Genomic DNA, 18403 nt, shown 5'->3' on the forward strand with positions numbered 1-18403 from the left:
TTATCATGACTTCTGTTGCCCAGACTGGAGTGCAGTGGTGTGATCTCACCACAGACTCCACCTCCCAGGTTCAAGCAATTCTCCTGACTTAGCCTCCCAACTAGCTGGGATTACAGGTGGGCACCACCATACCTGGCTAATTTTTGTATTTTTAGTAGAGACAGAGTTTTGTTGTTGGCCAGGCTGGTCTTGAACTCCTGATATCAAGTGATCCACCTGCCTCGCCCTCCCAAAGTGCTGAGATTACAGGTGTAAGCCACCATGCCTGGCCCTACACCTTTGGTTGGAAGGGAAGGATTCACTGCTCACCCTCCTGGAGTTCCTTTGAAGACCTTACACCCCCTTCTCTGTGAAATCAGGTCTCCAGTCCCCCACCTGCCACCCCATATAATTTTCAGATTATTCTAGAGCTCCCTGAGCTCTTCTCTCAGCTACAGGGAAAGCTGACAGGACGGAGAAATGAACTAAAGCAGAGAACAAAAATAGAAGGCAGACATCATCTCCATTAGGTTATCCTATCATTACCCTCTCCCTGCTTGCCCTGTCAGTGCTCAAATGGGGAGATTGAATATGATCTCTGGCTTCATCTAAGGCTACCTATCTGCAGCAAAGCAGCATAGCTGGAGAGCTCCTGTCAGAACAGTGACAGCAACTGCGTTTCATTGTCATATAAGAATCAGTGGAGCTTACTAGATTAGGAGTTAAACCAGTTTTACTGAAGTCTAAGTTCTCTGCTAAAGTATTCTATTTTGTATGAAATTTGAAAGGTGAAATTGGGGTAGACATTCTGTAATTATGTATCAAAAATGCCACTTGGAAGAAAGACTTTGAAACTCTAGAGGTTTTTGGAATAGAATTTCCTAAGTATCCCTTGTGTCTTTCTAGGAATTACCTCAGTAGGGAGGGAGGGGGGATGTGCCTTTGCAAAGTGAAACAGAATGAAGAAATCCTCTCTTTCAGCTTCAAGAGATGAAACTGTGGATTTTAAGGCTCCTTTACTTCCAGTGACCTGTGGTGGGGTGAAGGGAATTTTACATAAGAAGAAATTGAAACAAGGTGGGTTCCGTGGTCTTCTTTAATTTGCAGCTCCTATCTGAAGGCATCACAATTAGTGGGGAATTATCATGTGAATTACACATCATTCAAGGAGTTTGGCCCCAGTTTGGCTTGAGGGAAGGAGGAAGGGATTTCTAAGATGACATTTTCAGACTTTAAGAAATCGCACCCATTAGATGCTGACTCGCACATGGAGTGTTCAGGGGTTGCCCAAAGAACCAAAGAGAAGTGCAGGAACATGAGTTCACAGATGGAAAATGTCATGTATTTTACTTTGAATCAGACAGAAAAATGAAGAGGCCCTCAACCTCGACCTTCATATTCTCTCTCCCTTCTGGAGTGCCATCACCAGGGCAGGGTGCTTGGTATAGGGAGATGATCACAGAATTTGGGATCACGAAGCCTGAGTTCCAGCCTTGGCTGTGCGAGGAGTGACCGTTCCATTCTGAATAGAGAAGGGAACATTTCTGAACCTGAAATTTCTCATCCAAGAGAAGGAACAATAATGAAAAAACCTGCCTCATAATGTAGCTGTGAGAATTAATTTACATATTGATGTAAAATATGTAAATTTACATGTTTTTACTGTAAATTATAAAACTTTGCCAAAAAATGTCTATTAGAATGGCCATCATCTCAGACCAATCTTAATATGACTTTTTGGACGTCAGTTAACAGAAATGTTTGCGTTGTGACTATTTCTAAACAGCTTTACTGAGATATAGTTCACATATCATACAACTCACCACTTAGAGTGTACAAATCAGCTATTTTTTGTATATTCACAGAATTGTACAGCCATCATTGTCATCTAATTTTAGAACAATTTGTTCCACACTAAAAAGAAAAGCCCATGTCAATTAGCAGTCAATGCCCATTCCCACCTAAGCAGCTACTAATCTATTTTCTGCTCTATAAGTTTGCCTATTGTAGGCCTTTCTAGAAATGGAATCCTATAATACATGCCCTTTCCTAACTGCCTTCATTCACTGATTGTGGTATTTTCAAAGTTCATCCATAATGAATGTATTAGTACTTCATTTCTTTTATTGACAAATAATATATTTATTGTATAGATATACCACATTTTGTTTATAAACTCATCATTTGGAACTATTTTCACTCTTTGGCTATTATAAATAATGCTGTCCTGAACATTTGTGTAACAAGTTTTGTGTAAACATATTTCAATTATTTGGGGTATATATTCAAGAGAGAAATTACTGCATCATATGGTAATTCTATGTTTAACTCATTGAGGGATCACCAAAGTGTTTTTCACAGTGGCTGCACTATTCTGTATTCCTCCTGGCAGTGTGTGAAGTCTCCAGTTTCTCTACATGCTCACCAACTTTGTTATCGTCTGTCTTTTCTTATTACAGTCATCCTATCATCCTAGTGGGTGTGACATGGTATCTCATTGTGGTTTTGCTTTGTGTTTCCTTAATGGCTAATGGTATTGAGCATGTGACTATCTTTTACATATAAATTAAATTTTTTATTGGGTAACATTTCACAGTTAGTTTTTTAATATCAGCTACCCATGATTGCAGGGGTGTGAAAATCTCTGTTCACTAATGCCACTAAACTACACAAAACATGTTATAATTGAGAATGCAGATGTTGCTGGAGTGACCCCTGAGCCACAGGGCACCCATCTGAGACCGTAGCCACAAGTTGAGTATTCTGCCTCCAGCATTGCCCTCACAGCCATCTGGAGACTCAGGCCTGGTCTCTACTTCCAAATTTGAATAGAAAATTGGAATTCTCTGATCTTTCAGAATCACTTGCTTTTCCTTCTGTAAGTGCTTTTGAAACGCTTAAAAGGTTGCTCTTGTTGACAACCATCACTTTCTTCATGGATGAAGGTCAAAGAAATGTGCACCCCCACCAGGAAATATCCTTAGAGTGGACTTTCAGGCTGGACTTGAGGCCTCTGAAGTCTGAGAGGGAAGGCCAGACCCTCCTGCTATTGATCTTGATCAGAAATTAGGTGGCTCTAGATCCAGTGTGGTGAGTGGCCACAGTCTGAGTGCTGGGAACAAAGAGGGCTCAGAGTCAACTTACCCTGGTCTTACAGGAATCTTGGTGAAGTGTATACAGAGTGAGGATGGAAATTGGTTCACCCCCAGGGAATTTGAAACCAAAGGAGGCCACGCAAGATCAAAGAACTGGAAGCTGAGTGTGCGCTGTGGCGGGTGGCCCCTACGATGGCTGATAGAGGTATTCCAATGACAAGAGGCCAGACCTGTGTCCATTCTTGTTCCCTAATAATGAGGAGACTGTTTATTCACCAATTATTTGTTAGGTTATTGCTAAAGCCTTGATGCCAGTGGGTTTATCCTCTCACTCAGGAGAGAGGGACCCCATATCCATAACCACACTACAGTGCAACACATCCATGTTGTACCAGGGGCTCCATTAGGATAGATGCAGCAGCTTGAAGGAGGAAAGGGTCATTCTGACTAGGGTGCATGCAGACAGCTTTGTGCACTGAAAGAAAGAAAGGAGTTGATAGTCAAGCAGTGGAAGAAGACACTTCAGAGAAAGAATGGCATAAAAGCCAGAATGCCATGCAAACAAGAACCATGGCAAAAGTAGCTCTGTGGATTTAGGTAGCACAGATTGTGAGCAATTAGGTATACTTTAACAATTGGGGCAGTTTGTGGAGGGCTTTAATGCCAGGCTAAGGAGTTTAAACCTATAATTGAGATAACAAGGATTCAGTGAAATCTTCTAGGATTGGAAATGACATTTAAAGCAATATTTTATTTTATTTTTAGGAGACAGTCTCACTCTGTTGCCCAAGCAGGAATGCAGTGGCTCAATCTTGGCTCACTGCAACCTCCGCCTCCAAGGTTCAAGTGATTCTTGTGCCTCAGCCTCTCGAGTAGCTGGAACTATAGTCGTGCACCACCATGCCAGGCTAATTTTTATATTTTTAGTAGAGATGGGTTTTGCCATGTCGGCCAGGCTGATCTCGAATTCCTGGTGTCCAGTGGGAGGTCTCCTCGGCCTCCCAAAGGGCTGAGATTACAGGCGACAGCCACCGCGCCCGGCCGTGAAACAGTATTTTAGACAGCCATGGGGCTTTCTCCCTAGCAAACCTATACTCAATTCAGAATGCTCAGTTCAAGTGTGACCCCCTCCTGAATGTTCATTGACCTGGCCATGGGTCATCACTTCTCAGGGCTCCTGAGCCCTCTACTAAGGCCTTTCTACTAAGGCCTTTCATTCACTGTTTTATATTTATTCTTTTGTGAGTGCTTTTTGTCTGTAGACCCCTTTAGGTTTTCCCATCTTCATGTGCCCAAGATTGATCAGAATTACTGATACCCAGTAGCAGCCAGTAAGTGTATGCTGCTTGGATAGCTGTGGTGTAGGGACTCCAGCTGGAGTGGCACTGGTGGAACTGGAAAAGAGGTGATAGGTGGTATGAGATTGTGAAGGAAAACCTCTTAGGACTTAGGAAAGAAGCACAAGAGAAGGGAAAATGGTCCTGAAGATGCTTTTCTGGCTTCTATTGATTGAAGTCTAGAATAAGCACAGATGAAGAGAGGGAGATGGTTTCTCATTAGACACCCTGGGTTTGAGCTGGCAGTGGAACACTCAGGTAGAAATATTTGGGAGGAGGTTGGAAATGCCAGACTCACAAAACAGAAACACAAGCTGACCATATACCTGAATCTTTTTGTCTTTCAGAATGGATTTCTGCCTAATCCTCCAAGAATATATTACAGGAAAAAAAAGGTGATTATTACATAGCTTTCTACAGCTTCATGTCACATAACTGATTTAACATGCACAAAATCTTATTTTATGGGGTCTGAAATTGGGTAAATATAATTAAGCTTTCACCTTCATCACTACCCACCTTAAAATACACTTTGCATGTATTCCTTCAGAGTTGCTAATTTCAATGCTAAATGAATATAAAGCTAGGTCCTCTTTGGATCAATCATTTCATATGAAGATGATAAGGAGCCATCAAAATGGACCTCCTGGATGTGTTTTAGCAATAGATGCAGATGTTTTAAGGGTGTCAAAGTTGGAAAGTCAAGCATGGTCATGGGATACATAAAATATTTCATAATAAGGTGAGAGGACCATCTTCAACTCAAAATTCAGATTTTTTTCATTGAAGTTACTATTTTTTAACTTTAGTGAAATAGGATGGAGCAGATGTTTGCTCACATCCATTTGAGACATATATGATGAAACCATATATCATTTCATTAAATAGGCAACAGAAAGAATATTTCTTTTCTGATCCTTCACATTCTCTTTCACCTTCCAAAAAAATGTACACACAGACACACAGAATGTCTTCTCAAGATGAAATTATTTCCTGTTACCACAATGGTGCCACTGAGGACAAAGATCTCCAGAGGCAAATGTATTTTATAGGAGGGGCTGACCAGGAAAATCTTTTATGTTGATGCCACCTCTGGCTCTACCAGAGGGACTGTGCAGACCTGCTTTTTACCTGTGAAAGTGATTTTTCCCTCTCTTGAAAAACTCAACAAACAAATAGGTTAAGTGCAGTGTAGATTCAGGACAAGGTGATGATTTTTCCAAGACTGGGTTTGAATGAGAACCTGAGGAGGGGGAGGAGAAAAATGTCATCCTTATGCACTTCAGGTAGAAATGCGCATTCAAGACATTCACAGACTTCTAAAACAGCTCACACATAGCTAGCCACTGAGCTTCATATTCCACTGGGAACCTAGGATTCAGGCATTTATATTATCAGATATACTGGCTGATTTGAATTCTCAGCCACTGAAATATTTCATCCACTGGGTTTCCCAAAGGGAAACTATTACATCACCTATTCAGTGAGTACACTAAAGACCAGCATCTCTACCTTTCCCCAGGTGCCAGAAGTAACTCAGCCTGGATGACCCAAATGAGCTGGACATTTCCAACTAACCGACTCTCCCCCTCTTCTGGGGTTCAACACTTAGCAGCAACAAGCTCCAGTTGCCTCTATATGTTGTGTCTCCTCACGGGGGAGAACAGAACATCCCTTAAGTGGCAGATCCATGATCCATTATGAACTCCATGGGTCCTCTGTGCCTCTCAGAGCTTCTAGGCAGAGCCATTTGGCTTTGGAAAATTTCAGTGTCACTACCAGTGCCACATGATGGCATCTTAGCTCATGGCAAGGGCCACATAAACCTTTTGGTCGCAGCTGAGGTATTGTAAAACAATCTGATACACTCACCCAGAATAATCATTGTATGCTAATGTTTGCTTGAGGGCCTCCAGTAATTTCTAAGTGAATCAGTATTCATTTATTCACCCATTCAACATATGATTATCAAGTACCTACGAAATGCCAATGACCATTACAGAAGATTGAACTCAAAAATTATTTCGGCCAAGCATGGTCACTTAAGCCTATAATGCCAGCATTTTGAGAGGCTGAGATGGGAATATCATTTAAGCCCAGAAATTTGAGACCAACATGAACAACATAATGAGATACCATCTCTACCAAAAAAAAAAAAAAAAAAATTACCCCGGCATTATGGTGCACACCTGTAGTCCCACCTACACAGGAGACTGAGGTGGGAAGATCACTTGAGCCTGGGAGGTCAAAGCTGTAGTGAGCTGTGATTTCATAATAGCATTCCAGCCTAGGTGACAGAGTGAGACTCTGTCTCAAAAAAAAATGTTTTAAATTTATTGTCAACATGAATGAATTACAACTGTGTTGGGTTGGAGATTCTAGGCCAGTCAGAGAGGCATTCAGTGACAAGGTCACCTCTCAAGTGCTTGTCCTTTGAATCACACTTGTTTATGGCCTCTGTTCCCTGGGCTACAGATAGAAGCTAAAGCTGTCTGTATCCCAGAAGGGAAGGATGCCAAGTCATGCAATGGATATCCAAAAGCCATCTAAATAAATATAGTGGGTTACCTCTGAAAAGTCAGTCAACCTGACATCTTTTTGTGATTTGGATAGAAGGGAGAGCGGGAGAGTTTCAGGGAAAAGAGCTACAGCACAGAGGACCTTGGAGGCATTTTATCACCAGGGCTGTGTCCCTAGGGGAGCTGCAAAAAGCAGTGTTCTTCTTCTCTGGGACACTGCACAGCCTCCAGGACTCTGGGCCCTTTGATCCCAGGAGGCTGTGGGGGATAAGTCCTCAGCCTGATTATTATTGCAACTCCTCTGGGTGGGATGACACAAAGGCCAAGTTTAGGAAATATGCCTGAGGGCCCCTTGGAGTAAGAGGACAAGTAGTTTCTCTGAATTGGCCTGTGCAAACTAGGTCCAGATTCCCTGCAGGGAATGGGACTTGCATTTGGCTGAACAGTAGTACTTGGGCACTTTTTATTCTCTCAGTAGATATATAGGCCCCAAAAATCAGATATGAGGTAAAAGGAAGGCTGTTTAAAAAAATAAAACTTTAGACAAAATAAAATTTACAGCATTTATCTGAGCAAAGAGTGATTCATGAATTGGGCAGCGCTCAGAACAAGGAGAGGTTCAGAGAACTCTGCTGCAGCAGCCCAGACAGTGAGGCCAACAAAGGGGTAAGTCAGAAAAACTAAATTTACTGGGTTATCATGGAAAGATAATTAGAGGTTAGATGGCAGATTCTAGTTGGTAGAGTCTCTAGTTTCATTTTACTGTTTATATCAGGTTTCAGTTTGCTTACTTAAGAACTTAAACCACTGGAGCCATCCCAGTCTGCAGGTCTTCTCTTCCCAATTATTTTTTTACAATTGGTTCCTGAATCCCTTCAAAGATGATTATTTAAATTTAAACAAGTGATAGATGGAAACATTACATTCAATATTGTAAATCAATCTTTCTGTTTTTTCAACAGAGAATACTGAAGTCTCACAACAATACCTCGGTTGACCTTTGTGTAAGTATAAATTCTGAACTATGACCCCCAGAATATTCCAATCCTTTCTCCAGCGATATGTTCTGTGTCATGACTGCTGTTCCCTGAAGCATGTTCAGTCTCAGTTGGAGTATGTTGCTGTGTGTGATGACTGAAGAATGCCAGATGCATCACCCAAGCCAGGTAGATGTGCCTGGGCCTTGGATGTCTCAGTGTGAAAGCACCCTTTCCATGTGTTTCAGTAGAAACCTTCCAATGTCCTTATTTCCTTATTTCCCCTGGAAAGTGAGTGTAGGAGGCTAAGCTCTATACCACTGAGGTCTCTTGAGACAGAGCTTGAAGTGGTAATGGGTAGGGCTGGCCTGGTGAGTAGGGGGAAGGAGCAAATGTGAAAGGATAACAGCATTTTCAAGTAAGGGGTGTGGGTGAAAGGGAGAGTCCCCAAAATGCACTCCAAGTTGCAGGTAGAGCTGAAGATGGTCATAAGCATCAGCCAGAAGGAACAGGCCAGGTTGGGCTATTATGTTCAAGGTGTGGATCCTGCCATTAACCCTGTAAAGGAGTACATACCGGGTGAGGGGTCCTTTACAGAGATGCTATGGATGGTCTCAGGTAAGCCATTAGTGTGCTGAGCTGGTTACGACTGAAACCAGCATGACCTAGCAAATCCTGAGGCATTTTAACTCGACTGCTTATCTGGTGCTCAGTATTAAGCAAACCTTCTGATCCCATGCCCCCATCCATTCTCTGCTTGCTATATGACTGCCTGTTTTGGGTTCTGCCAAAATCATGGATGAGTCCCTTCTCTAAATGAAATCATGGTTTGATTATTTTCATTGCAATGAGATGTCTGTTTTAGGCAGGGTCAACTTCTTGCACAACTCTGGGGGACACCACTCACATAGAATATCATGCAATAGTACTGACACATGATACTTAACAGAGGAGGGATGCTCAAGTAGTTTTATACGCACTTTACCTCCAAAGCAATCCTCCAACAAGATTTAGGTCTTATCCACACTGATTTTGATGTCCGGCCAACTGAGGGACTTTTCAACAGTTAAAACAGCCCTGGAAGTCAGTGTTTGTGTGGTTGATTTTGGATGGACTAGGCATGGAGGTTTAGGTTTCACAGCCCACAACCAGATGTGTGTGGGGAGAAGAGGGAAACAGTTCCAGCAAAGGTATGGTCACTGTTAATAATTTTTCCATGGCCAGTAACAACATTGACTTGTTATATCCCCATGCCTCCATAACCAGACTTTGCTCAGGTTGAATCTCATGTTGTCCTACAGCCTGGAATCACCTGAAGAGCTTTAAAAGAATATTGTTTCCTGGATCCCATTTCTGGGGAAATTCTAATGTAATCATTCTGGACTACGTATGACTTGAACATTAGGATTTTTTTAGGATCCCCAGATGTACCAATTCTGATATATAGAATTGCCTATTCTGTCACCTAAAGAAGAATACCAGTGCCTGTGCCTCAACCCTGACCCAGTGATTCAGAATCTCTGGTGCTGGGTTCAGGACATTAGCATTTTACATACTCTCCTGAGATGAGTCTAATGTACAGCCAGGTCAACAACAAAAGAACCAGAGAAATCAAATCTCTTCTTGAAAAGATATGGGTTTGGAGAACAAAATGGCAGATAGGAGCCAGGACTAACTTGCATCTCCTACTCAGATGGACAGAACAGCGTGTTGAGACTCACATTGTGAACTTTTGCTCCAAGAACCACTGCAGGAATATACCAACAAAACTGAAGGAAGTCACACACCCTTTAAAAGAAGTGGCTTGCCACTGCAAACTCTGTGAGACAGCCGAAAAACTGTGAGTTCTCAAAGTGTGAGAGGGAAAAAGTCCACCTCTGAACACATATCCTCACTGGGGAACCTGGAAATCCAGATCACGGGAGAAGGATTTCACCTAACATAGAGCTGAAATGAATTGAGAGAGCCAGGTGAAATGTAAAAGTAGAATAAGCAGCAGGAAGAGGTGCCTTCCCCAAGGACCCTTATAGGCACTTCAGTCCCCAAGGAAGCCATTTCTGACTTTATCTCACAGGAGTCCTTGGGGAGGGCAGCCAGTACAATTTGGAGAGAGCCATGGGGAGAAGGAGGCTTCCAGCTGAACTTTGTGATAATTTTGACCAAGCACAAATTTTCCTGGTCAGAATCTGGGGGTGTGAACCTGAAGTACAGATATAAACACAGAAGCCATGGCAGGCAGGGAGGGGTGAGACCTGAAGTACAGATATAAACACAGAAGCCATGGCAGGCAGGGAGGGGTGAGACCTGAAAGCCCTGCTTGCTTTCTCAGTGGGGACGCTTGTTCCTGGGGCAAGATCTTAGCTCCAGGCAAAGGAAGCCTGGATACAAATTTGGCTCTCTTGGCTGTTGGGCACCATAGCGGGCATGAGACTGGCCTTGCTGGCTGCCTGGGTACTGGGTGAAGCCTGTCACTGCCGGCTTCCCTCACTTATCTGGTGAACTGTATGAAGCAGCAGAGGCAGTCATAATCCCTTCTGGAATATAACTCTATTAACCTTCGAGCCACCCACCTCATCCCCCACAGTGGCCGCAGCAAGCCCTGTCTGAGAATCTGAGCTCAGACACACCTAACCCTGCCCCTAGCTGATGGTCTTTCTCTACCTGCCCCTGTAGCTGAAGACAAAAGACATGGACTCATGGGAGCTCTATGACCTCACCCATCACCTGAGAAACCCGAATACTTATCCAGTGAACTTAGGTCAAGCTTGTATCCCCCTCATATTACTTGCAGCTGATGGTCTCTTGAAAGTGCCACCTCCTGGCCGAAGGCCAGGATAGAATCTATGAGGCAAAAACATCAGCTAAACTACAAAGGAAAACTTATCAGATTAACAGCAGATTTCTCAGCAGAAACCCTACAAGCTAGAATGGATTGGGATCCTATCTTTAGCCTCCTTAAACAAAATGATTATCAGCCAAGAATTTTTGTATCCAAGAAACTAAGCTTCATAAACGAAGGAAAGTTAAAGTCTTTTTCAGACAAACAAATGCTGAGAGAATTCAACACTACCAAGCCAGTGCTACAAGAACTGCTAAAAGGAGTTATAAATCTTAAAACAATACATCAAAATATACCAAAATAGAACCCCCTAAAGCATAAATATCACAGGGCCTATTAAAAATAACACAATTAAAAAAATAAGGTATTCAGGCAACAACTAGCATGATGAATAGAATAGTATCTCACATCTCAATACTAATGTTGAATGTAAATGGCCTAAATTCTTCACTTAAAAGATACAGAATGGCAGAATGGATAGGAATTTACCAGGCACATACCTGCTATCTTCAAGAGACTCACCTAACACAAAAGGACTCACATAAACTTAAGGCAAAGGGGTGAAAAAAGATATTCCAAGCAAATGGACACCAAAAGTGAGCGGGAGTAGGTATTCTTACATCATACAAAGCAGACTTTAAAGCAACAACAGTTAAAAAAGACAAAGAGCGACATTATATAATGATAAAAGGACTAGTCCAACAGGATACTAGCACAATGCTAAATATATATGCACCTAATAGTGGAGTTCCCAAATTTATAAAACAATTACTCACTTTGGGAGGCCAAGGTGGGCAGATCACAAGGTCAGGAGATCAAGACCATCCTGGCTAATGCAGTGAAACCCCATCTCCACTAAAAATACAAAAAAAAAAAAAAAAAAAAATTAGCTGGGCGTGGTGGTGGGCACCTGTACTCCCAGCTACTCAGGAGGCTGAGGCAGGAGAATGGCATGAACCCAGGAGGTGGAGCTTGCACTGAGCCAAGATTGCATCACTGCACTCCAGCCTGGGCAACAGAGCGAGACTCCATCTCGAAAACAAAAACAAAAACAATTACTATTAGACCTAAGAAATGAGATAGATGGCAACAGAAGGATATTGGGGGACTTCAGTACTCTGCTGACAGCACTAGACAGGTCATCAAGATAGGTAGTCAACCAAGAAACAATGGGCTTAAAGTGTACACTAGAACAAGTGGACTTAACAGATATTTACAGAACATTCTACCCAACAACTGCAGAATATACATTCTTTTCATCAGTACGTGGAACGTTCTCCAAGATAGACCATATGATAGGCCACATAACAAGTCTCAACAAATTTAAGAAAATTGAAATTATAGTAAGTACTCTCTCAGACCACAGTGGAATAAAATTGGAAATCAGCTCCAAAAGGAACCCTCAAAACCATGCATGTACAAGGAAATTAAATAATCTTCTCCTGAATGATCACACACACACGCACACATACCATGCAATACTACTCAGGTATAAAAAGGAATGCAATAATGACATTCACAGCAACCTGGATGGAGTTGGAGACCATTATTCTAAGTGAAATAACTCAGGAATGGAAAACCAAACAACGTATGTTCTCACTTATAAGTTGGAGCTAAGCTATGAGGATGCAAAGGCATAAGGATGATACAATGGGCCTTGAGGACTGAGAGGGAAGGGTGGAAGGAGGGTAGGGGGTAAAAGACTACACATTGGGTACAGTGTACACTACTCTTGTGATGAGTGCACCAAAATCTCAAAAACCACCACTAAAAAAATTATCCATGTAACCAAAAATCACCTGTTCCCCCAAAACTACTGAAATAATAATTTTTAAAAAAGATTAAACGTTTGGTACTTCATTCCCACCCTAGGGTTTTGGAGATGGTGGAACACACAACATCTGACACTGGACAGATGAGATTGACAGCAGTTTATGAGTCACATTTACTCAGTAGCCCGGTGGGGGAGGGCAGGCATCCCACACCACACAGGGCCACATGGGGGCTGCGCTCAGAAGCAGAGGAAACAGTAAGTGGCTGTGGAGGGTGGGCTGTCCCCTGCTTCCAGAGGGAGAGTGTGATTGGCTGGTTTGAATAATTCCATGACTGGCAGGGAATTGAAATCAGCTATTCAAAAATAAGCAGAAGGTGCAAGCAGTCCTCTTGATCTGCTTCCTATCAACTTAGAAGTGTTGGTAGGAAACCTTATCTGCAGGAGCAGAGGCGGGGGAGAACTTGTAGACAGACCATTCTAGGCCCTCCCAGTGTTACCAGATGCCCAGGCTACACATAATATTGAACTCTAATTTTAGTCCTTACAGCACTTTTCCCTTGAACGACAAAGGGCTCAGTCACAGACCGATTCTTTGTCATGAATACACATGCATTTGTTTACAATACAGCCTCTACGTATTGGTCTCTATATTTGTTCTATAAATTCTGTTGGTTTTTAATGACTGGGATTTGCTCCACAACACATGGATGCAAATACTATCATATTTTAACTTCCCCAAATCAAATTAAATCTGGCTGAAGGTCTCATATATTGAGACTGGTGAGAAATGGAGAATTAGTTGATTTCCTGTTCTTTTTATAGAACAAAGTACCAGCTCTTTTATGGGCCCAGGAAATGAGGAGAGGGCCTCCATCTTCAACACTGTATGATGCTGTTACCACTGTCCTTGGCCATTAGAGATGGCACCTTTGCACCTTACAATCCAGGTTAGCTAAGTCATGGGAGATCATCTGCCAGGCTCCCGGAGCCAAAGAGCTCTGTGCTCCCTGTGGCCCACATGGTCATCTGTACCCACGGTCCTTCCCCCTCAGAGGTCGGCCTAGAGCCCTCCAGGACAAAACCTACAGTCTAGGAACCCCTAACTAGGCCCTCTCTTCAACTCATGGGGAACTTATGGCCAAGAATACGGCATGTGATGATATCTCAGAGGCTTATTCTATCATATGTAATTCTCTGAGTCTCCTTTTCACCAGTTGATTTGTGGCATAGGCAAATGGATTTAACACTTTATTTCAAAACCTGGTTTTATCTGCAGCATAATACAATTATTCAGATTCATATAAGATCATCCTCTTGCTTCGTTGCTCATCTTTCTGTGTTATAATCTCTGGTTTTATAAGGAAAATTTTTCAGTTCTGACACATACCCCCGCCTCCTGAACTTCACTGCAGACCAGGATTTGTTCTGAAATCTCCACACCATGCTTTTCCTTCATATCCCAGGGAGAAGCGTCCGCCTGTCCACACAGGCTCACACATAGGCCGTGTGTTCTGGATGCCCAGAGGGGTGGCCTTCCTGAATCTTGCGGTTCCCAGTGACGTGGACACTGTTTTACCTTCTAGATGAGAAACTTGGATGAGTGTGAGGTGTGCCGGGACGGAGGGGAGCTGTTCTGTTGTGACACTTGTTCAAGAGTCTTCCATGAGGACTGTCACATCGCGCCTGTGGAAACTAAGAGGTGAGTGACATGCAGGCGCCTCTCCTTCCTCCTTTAAGGGACCTTCCACCTGCCATGCGCACTCTCCAGCAGAGCGCCCACTTGTGTCTAGATGGGGAAGGAGCAGGTTCGTCGGGTACTGGGACCCAGCCCTGTGATCAGAGAGCAGCGGGAGACGCTGGCAGCAGGAGGTTCATGTTCTCTGTGCTCTCAGAAACCTGCCTCTGATATGCCGAGGCCAGTGCTGGGGACCCTTTGCCTACATACTGGTATTGTCCTTTCCTTCAAGTTTGGCAGGAGAGTCTCCTGTCCCAGGGGATTGAGGAAAAGAAACACCAGTTGTTTATATTTTGTGCTTATTCATACAAGACAGGAAGCATAGTCTCATTGGGCTGATGGAGGCCCAAGGTGCCTGGAGCTGAAAGCCCAGTTTCTGAAACTCAGGCCTGGCAGGCAGGGCTGCTTGTGCTCCCAGCAGCTCAGACAGGGAAAGGAGAGTCCACACTCACGGTGACACCACCTTCCTCAGGCTTCCTGCCTGCTGCTACCGCTGATGTGAGGGAAAAGCCAATGGCTGGAGATCCCATGTGTGAATCCTGCATACTCCGGGAAATGTTCCCCTCCCTCCCATGACTGGGCCCATCAGCCATTCCTGAAGGAAGACAGTGGCAGCCACAGGAATGGTGGCCATTTCCAGGGTCCCTGCCCTCTGCTCACCCATGTCCAATCTCTCAGGACCCCGTGGAGTTGCATCTTCTGCAGGATGAAGGAGTCTTCAGGAAGCCAACAGTGTTGTCAGGAATCTGAGGTCCTGGAGAGGCAGATGTGTCCGCAGGAACAGTTGGTAAGTCAGATGCAAACCCCAAGCCTTCTCCTTTCCCCTCACACGTGAGCACCATGAACAAGCGCAGGGTCAGGGGAATGCACCAAAAGGAGCCTGCTCTTCCAAGCCACACTTTAATCACACTGATAGAACACCACAACTTGTTTGCACAAAAAATAACTCAGCCATGACATGTCTGTTTCCAAGAGCCACACATGTTAGAGAAACTTGTGGAAGAAGGGTGTGGGGTGTGAGTCGTGTGTTCTGTCTCATGCATGTGGGCTCATTCTCTCCAAGCTGCTTTTCATTTACAGCCTCTTTCTTTTGCAGAAATGTGAGTTCCTCCTCTTGAAAGTCTATTGCTGTTCTGAGAGCTCCTTTTTTGCCAAGATTCCATACTATTATTATGTAAGTAAAAACAGCAACCCATGATTACAGGCTGCCATGACATTACCTGACCCTGAAATGGGCCCTCGTGAGATTTGTGATCTTAATCCCACGGGGCAAGAGCACATACTGTTGTTACAACCTTCACCTTGTATTTCTGCTGGATTTTATGGGAATCTACAGAAGGCAGACATTGAACTATGCTGGTCGCTTTTCCATTGGTATTTTTGTCACCAGATTAGAGAGGCGTGTCAAGGCCTGAAAGAGCCCATGTGGTTGGATAAAATCAAGAAAAGGCTGAATGAGCACAGTTACCCCCAAGTGGAGGGGTTTGTACAAGACATGCGCCTCATCTTCCAGAACCACAGGGCCTCTTATAAGGTAGGCGGCTCTTCCTGCTTCCATTTCATTTCTTTCCATCCTTCCCCTCATTTTCTGGTGCCTAGAAAAATTTAGTTTCCCTTATCCTGTAATAAGCTTGCACAAGCAAGGGTTCTGGAAGTGATTGATTGTTTTCAGTTGAGAACTTAAGCTCTTCTTAGCAAAGAAACAGTGAGTCAAAAGGTGTCCCTGCAACCAGAACCCCAGGTCCCTGAGAGCTCCTCCCCCACCTGCCCCAGAGGAGACAGGAGCTCAGAGAGAGCAACTGAGTCCTGCCTGCTGCAGCATATAAAGAGAAGAGAATTTCATCTTAAAGTGGTATTGTGCTTCTTATCTGCCCCCAATCCCAGAAATCCCAAACTCCAGATTCCTTTGCATGTGAATAGACTGTATGGTTAACAACGGATTAGCAGCAAGGAGTAGAAGTGACTGAGAAAGGAACAGATTAGTGATCTTACCTTTTACCCTTCCACTATCTAAATTGTTGAAAGAGCATAGATTACTTTTCTAACCCACTGAAATAAGCAACCAAAGCCAATAAGTAAAAATCCCAACTGTAGAAATGATTTCACTTTTCTGCCCTGTTAATAAGAAGGGATCATGCTGGTGAGAAACAGATGTTACTGTTAGTTGCATGAGTTTTCAGTTTAACCTGGTTAATGTAACTTAGGGTGTTTAAGATAAGAGTTCTACTTAACAATAGTGTATTTCACACTTCAACGTTGTTCAGAGAGTAAATTTCAAATGTACTCACTGAAACAAAATGATAACTATTTGAGGTGATGAATATGTTAATAAGTTTGATTTAATTATTCCACATAGCAGTCATATATCACATTACTTTGTACTCCAAAATATATACCATTATAAATTGTCGACTTACAGTACTTTTTTTGTTTTAAAGACAAGAGTCCTGATCATTCTTAGTTGAAAGTTGTCTGACGACGCTAATGATGAGGAGCGTTGTTTTTGTCTTTATTATTTTTTCAGTACAAGGATTTTGGCCAAATGGGACTTAGACTGGAGGCTGAGTTTGAGAAGAATTTCAAGGAAGTGTTTGCTATTCAGGAAACAAATGGAAACAATTGACTGGATTAGTGGATGCTGAAGGCATTCAGCAAATAACACCCCAAAATATGCCACTGATTTGCCACTTACTTCAAAATGAGGTCACCTGGGCACAGCACATGCAGGGAGGGGCTTTTCTCTGAGCCTCCCTCATCTGCCTAAAGACAAATCCTCAAAAGGAAATTCAATCCTCATGAATCATAACCCTGAGTATCTCATCAGCCAGGGAGGAGTAAGTGCGATCACAGGGGAGGATACTGGAGGTGACACCGTCCCATACAGACTGTCACCTCTCCTCCTGAGGGCTGTCCAGACAACATTTATTACCCGGAAGACCTTTTATCTGAAACCCAGCCAAGCTTTATTCAGGAGATACTTCTTGCCTTCACTCTCCCACTTCTGTGGCCACCTCCCTGCAGAAGTCCCAAGTCCCCGTTCTTTTTCGTAGCTCAGGATGGTGTATGAGTGTCCATCATCTGACTCTTCTTGGAGTCTCATATTTCGTGGCACTCCTATGTATACATATATTATTAAAAAAAATTTTCTCCTGTTAATCTGCTTTTGTCAATTTAATTCATTTGTAGCTCAGCCAAAGAATCTAGTAGGGTAGAGGAAAGCCATCTTTTGCTCCCTTGCAAAGCTGTTGGCCTCCTGGCACCATCTCCTCTTCTGGCCAGGTCTTTTCATCCCCAGCTGCTGAGTGGTGACTGCTAATGCCAGCAGTCCCCAGAATATTACCCTGGGTCAAGTGGAACCAGCTTTGCCTGGAAGTGACACCCCATGGTCTGAGGCCATCCCCCTTGCCTCAAAGCAGGACCAAGGATGTGGTGTGCGGCTACTCTGTGTGGCTACACAGAGCTTTTGGCCACATGATGCTGCTTCCCCTACTCCTTTCTGAGCGAACGCTCACCATAAATCTCTTGCTTAAGGGACTTCATCCCAGAATGTGCTTCTGGGGAATGCAACCTAAGGTAATGGCCGCAGGAAGTGAGCTCTGAGGACAGGATTCTGGAGTTGGATCACTGTCTAGCCCAATGGTGCTGGGTGGAATATGGATAGTCCCAGAAGTGCTATCACTGAGCAGTTGCCCAAATTTTCACCTGTAGTAAATTGGATGAGCTACAGGTCAAGAGGTAAAATAGCTGGTACAATTGTCTGGCATTTAAGAAGTGAGGAAAAGTAACTATAGAAGTATGGGTTTTGGTGTCTATTGCTAAGTGCCATTAATGTCCTGAGAAGAATAAATGACTATCTAGTCATCACCAGCCTAAAGAGAAGAGACCCTACAGCTGGAAGGCAGACATCAAGGAAGGCCTATTACAGGCCCTTATTTTACAAAGAGCCAGACTTCAGAGAAGACTGAATTCTAAGCTCAGGGTGGTCTCTTATGCCAATGTCAAGGCCTTGAAACTCAGTACGGGGCTATCTAGGTAGATGTACCTGAGAACTTTAACTCCAGATGCCCCCTGAACTCACTGGGCCTACAGAAAAGTCCTCTCCCCCCTTGTTGGAAGAGAGAGCTACCACCCCCACCCAACTCCCGATT

At 43.5% G+C, this 18403-nt stretch overlaps 1 protein-coding gene across 13 annotated transcripts in view; it reads left to right on the forward strand.

Annotated features, from left to right (window-relative positions):
* SP140 (SP140 nuclear body protein) overlaps window positions 1-18403 on the forward strand; it is an 80865-nt gene that overhangs the window by 58568 nt on the left and 3894 nt on the right. For 10 of the 13 annotated variants that reach the window (XM_026454916.2, XM_026454924.2, XM_026454919.2 and 7 more), the window contains 9 exons: window positions 961-1056; window positions 3137-3279; window positions 4759-4806; window positions 7893-7934; window positions 14104-14219; window positions 14934-15042; window positions 15352-15429; window positions 15646-15789; window positions 16780-18399. In XM_026454916.2, coding sequence (XP_026310701.1) covers window positions 961-1056; window positions 3137-3279; window positions 4759-4806; window positions 7893-7934; window positions 14104-14219; window positions 14934-15042; window positions 15352-15429; window positions 15646-15789; window positions 16780-16878 — 875 coding nt within the window. In that variant the 3' untranslated portion in view covers window positions 16879-18399. Of the gene's footprint in view, window positions 1-960; window positions 1057-3136; window positions 3280-4758; window positions 4807-7892; window positions 7935-14103; window positions 14220-14933; window positions 15043-15351; window positions 15430-15645; window positions 15790-16779; window positions 18400-18403 lie in introns of those variants that run through there. The other 3 variants (XM_026454909.2, XM_026454923.2, XM_026454908.2) reach the window with 3 other exon arrangements.

Source organism: Piliocolobus tephrosceles, chromosome 11 (genome assembly GCF_002776525.5).
Source record: "Piliocolobus tephrosceles isolate RC106 chromosome 11, ASM277652v3, whole genome shotgun sequence".
Classification (NCBI taxonomy): Eukaryota; Metazoa; Chordata; class Mammalia; order Primates; family Cercopithecidae; genus Piliocolobus; species Piliocolobus tephrosceles.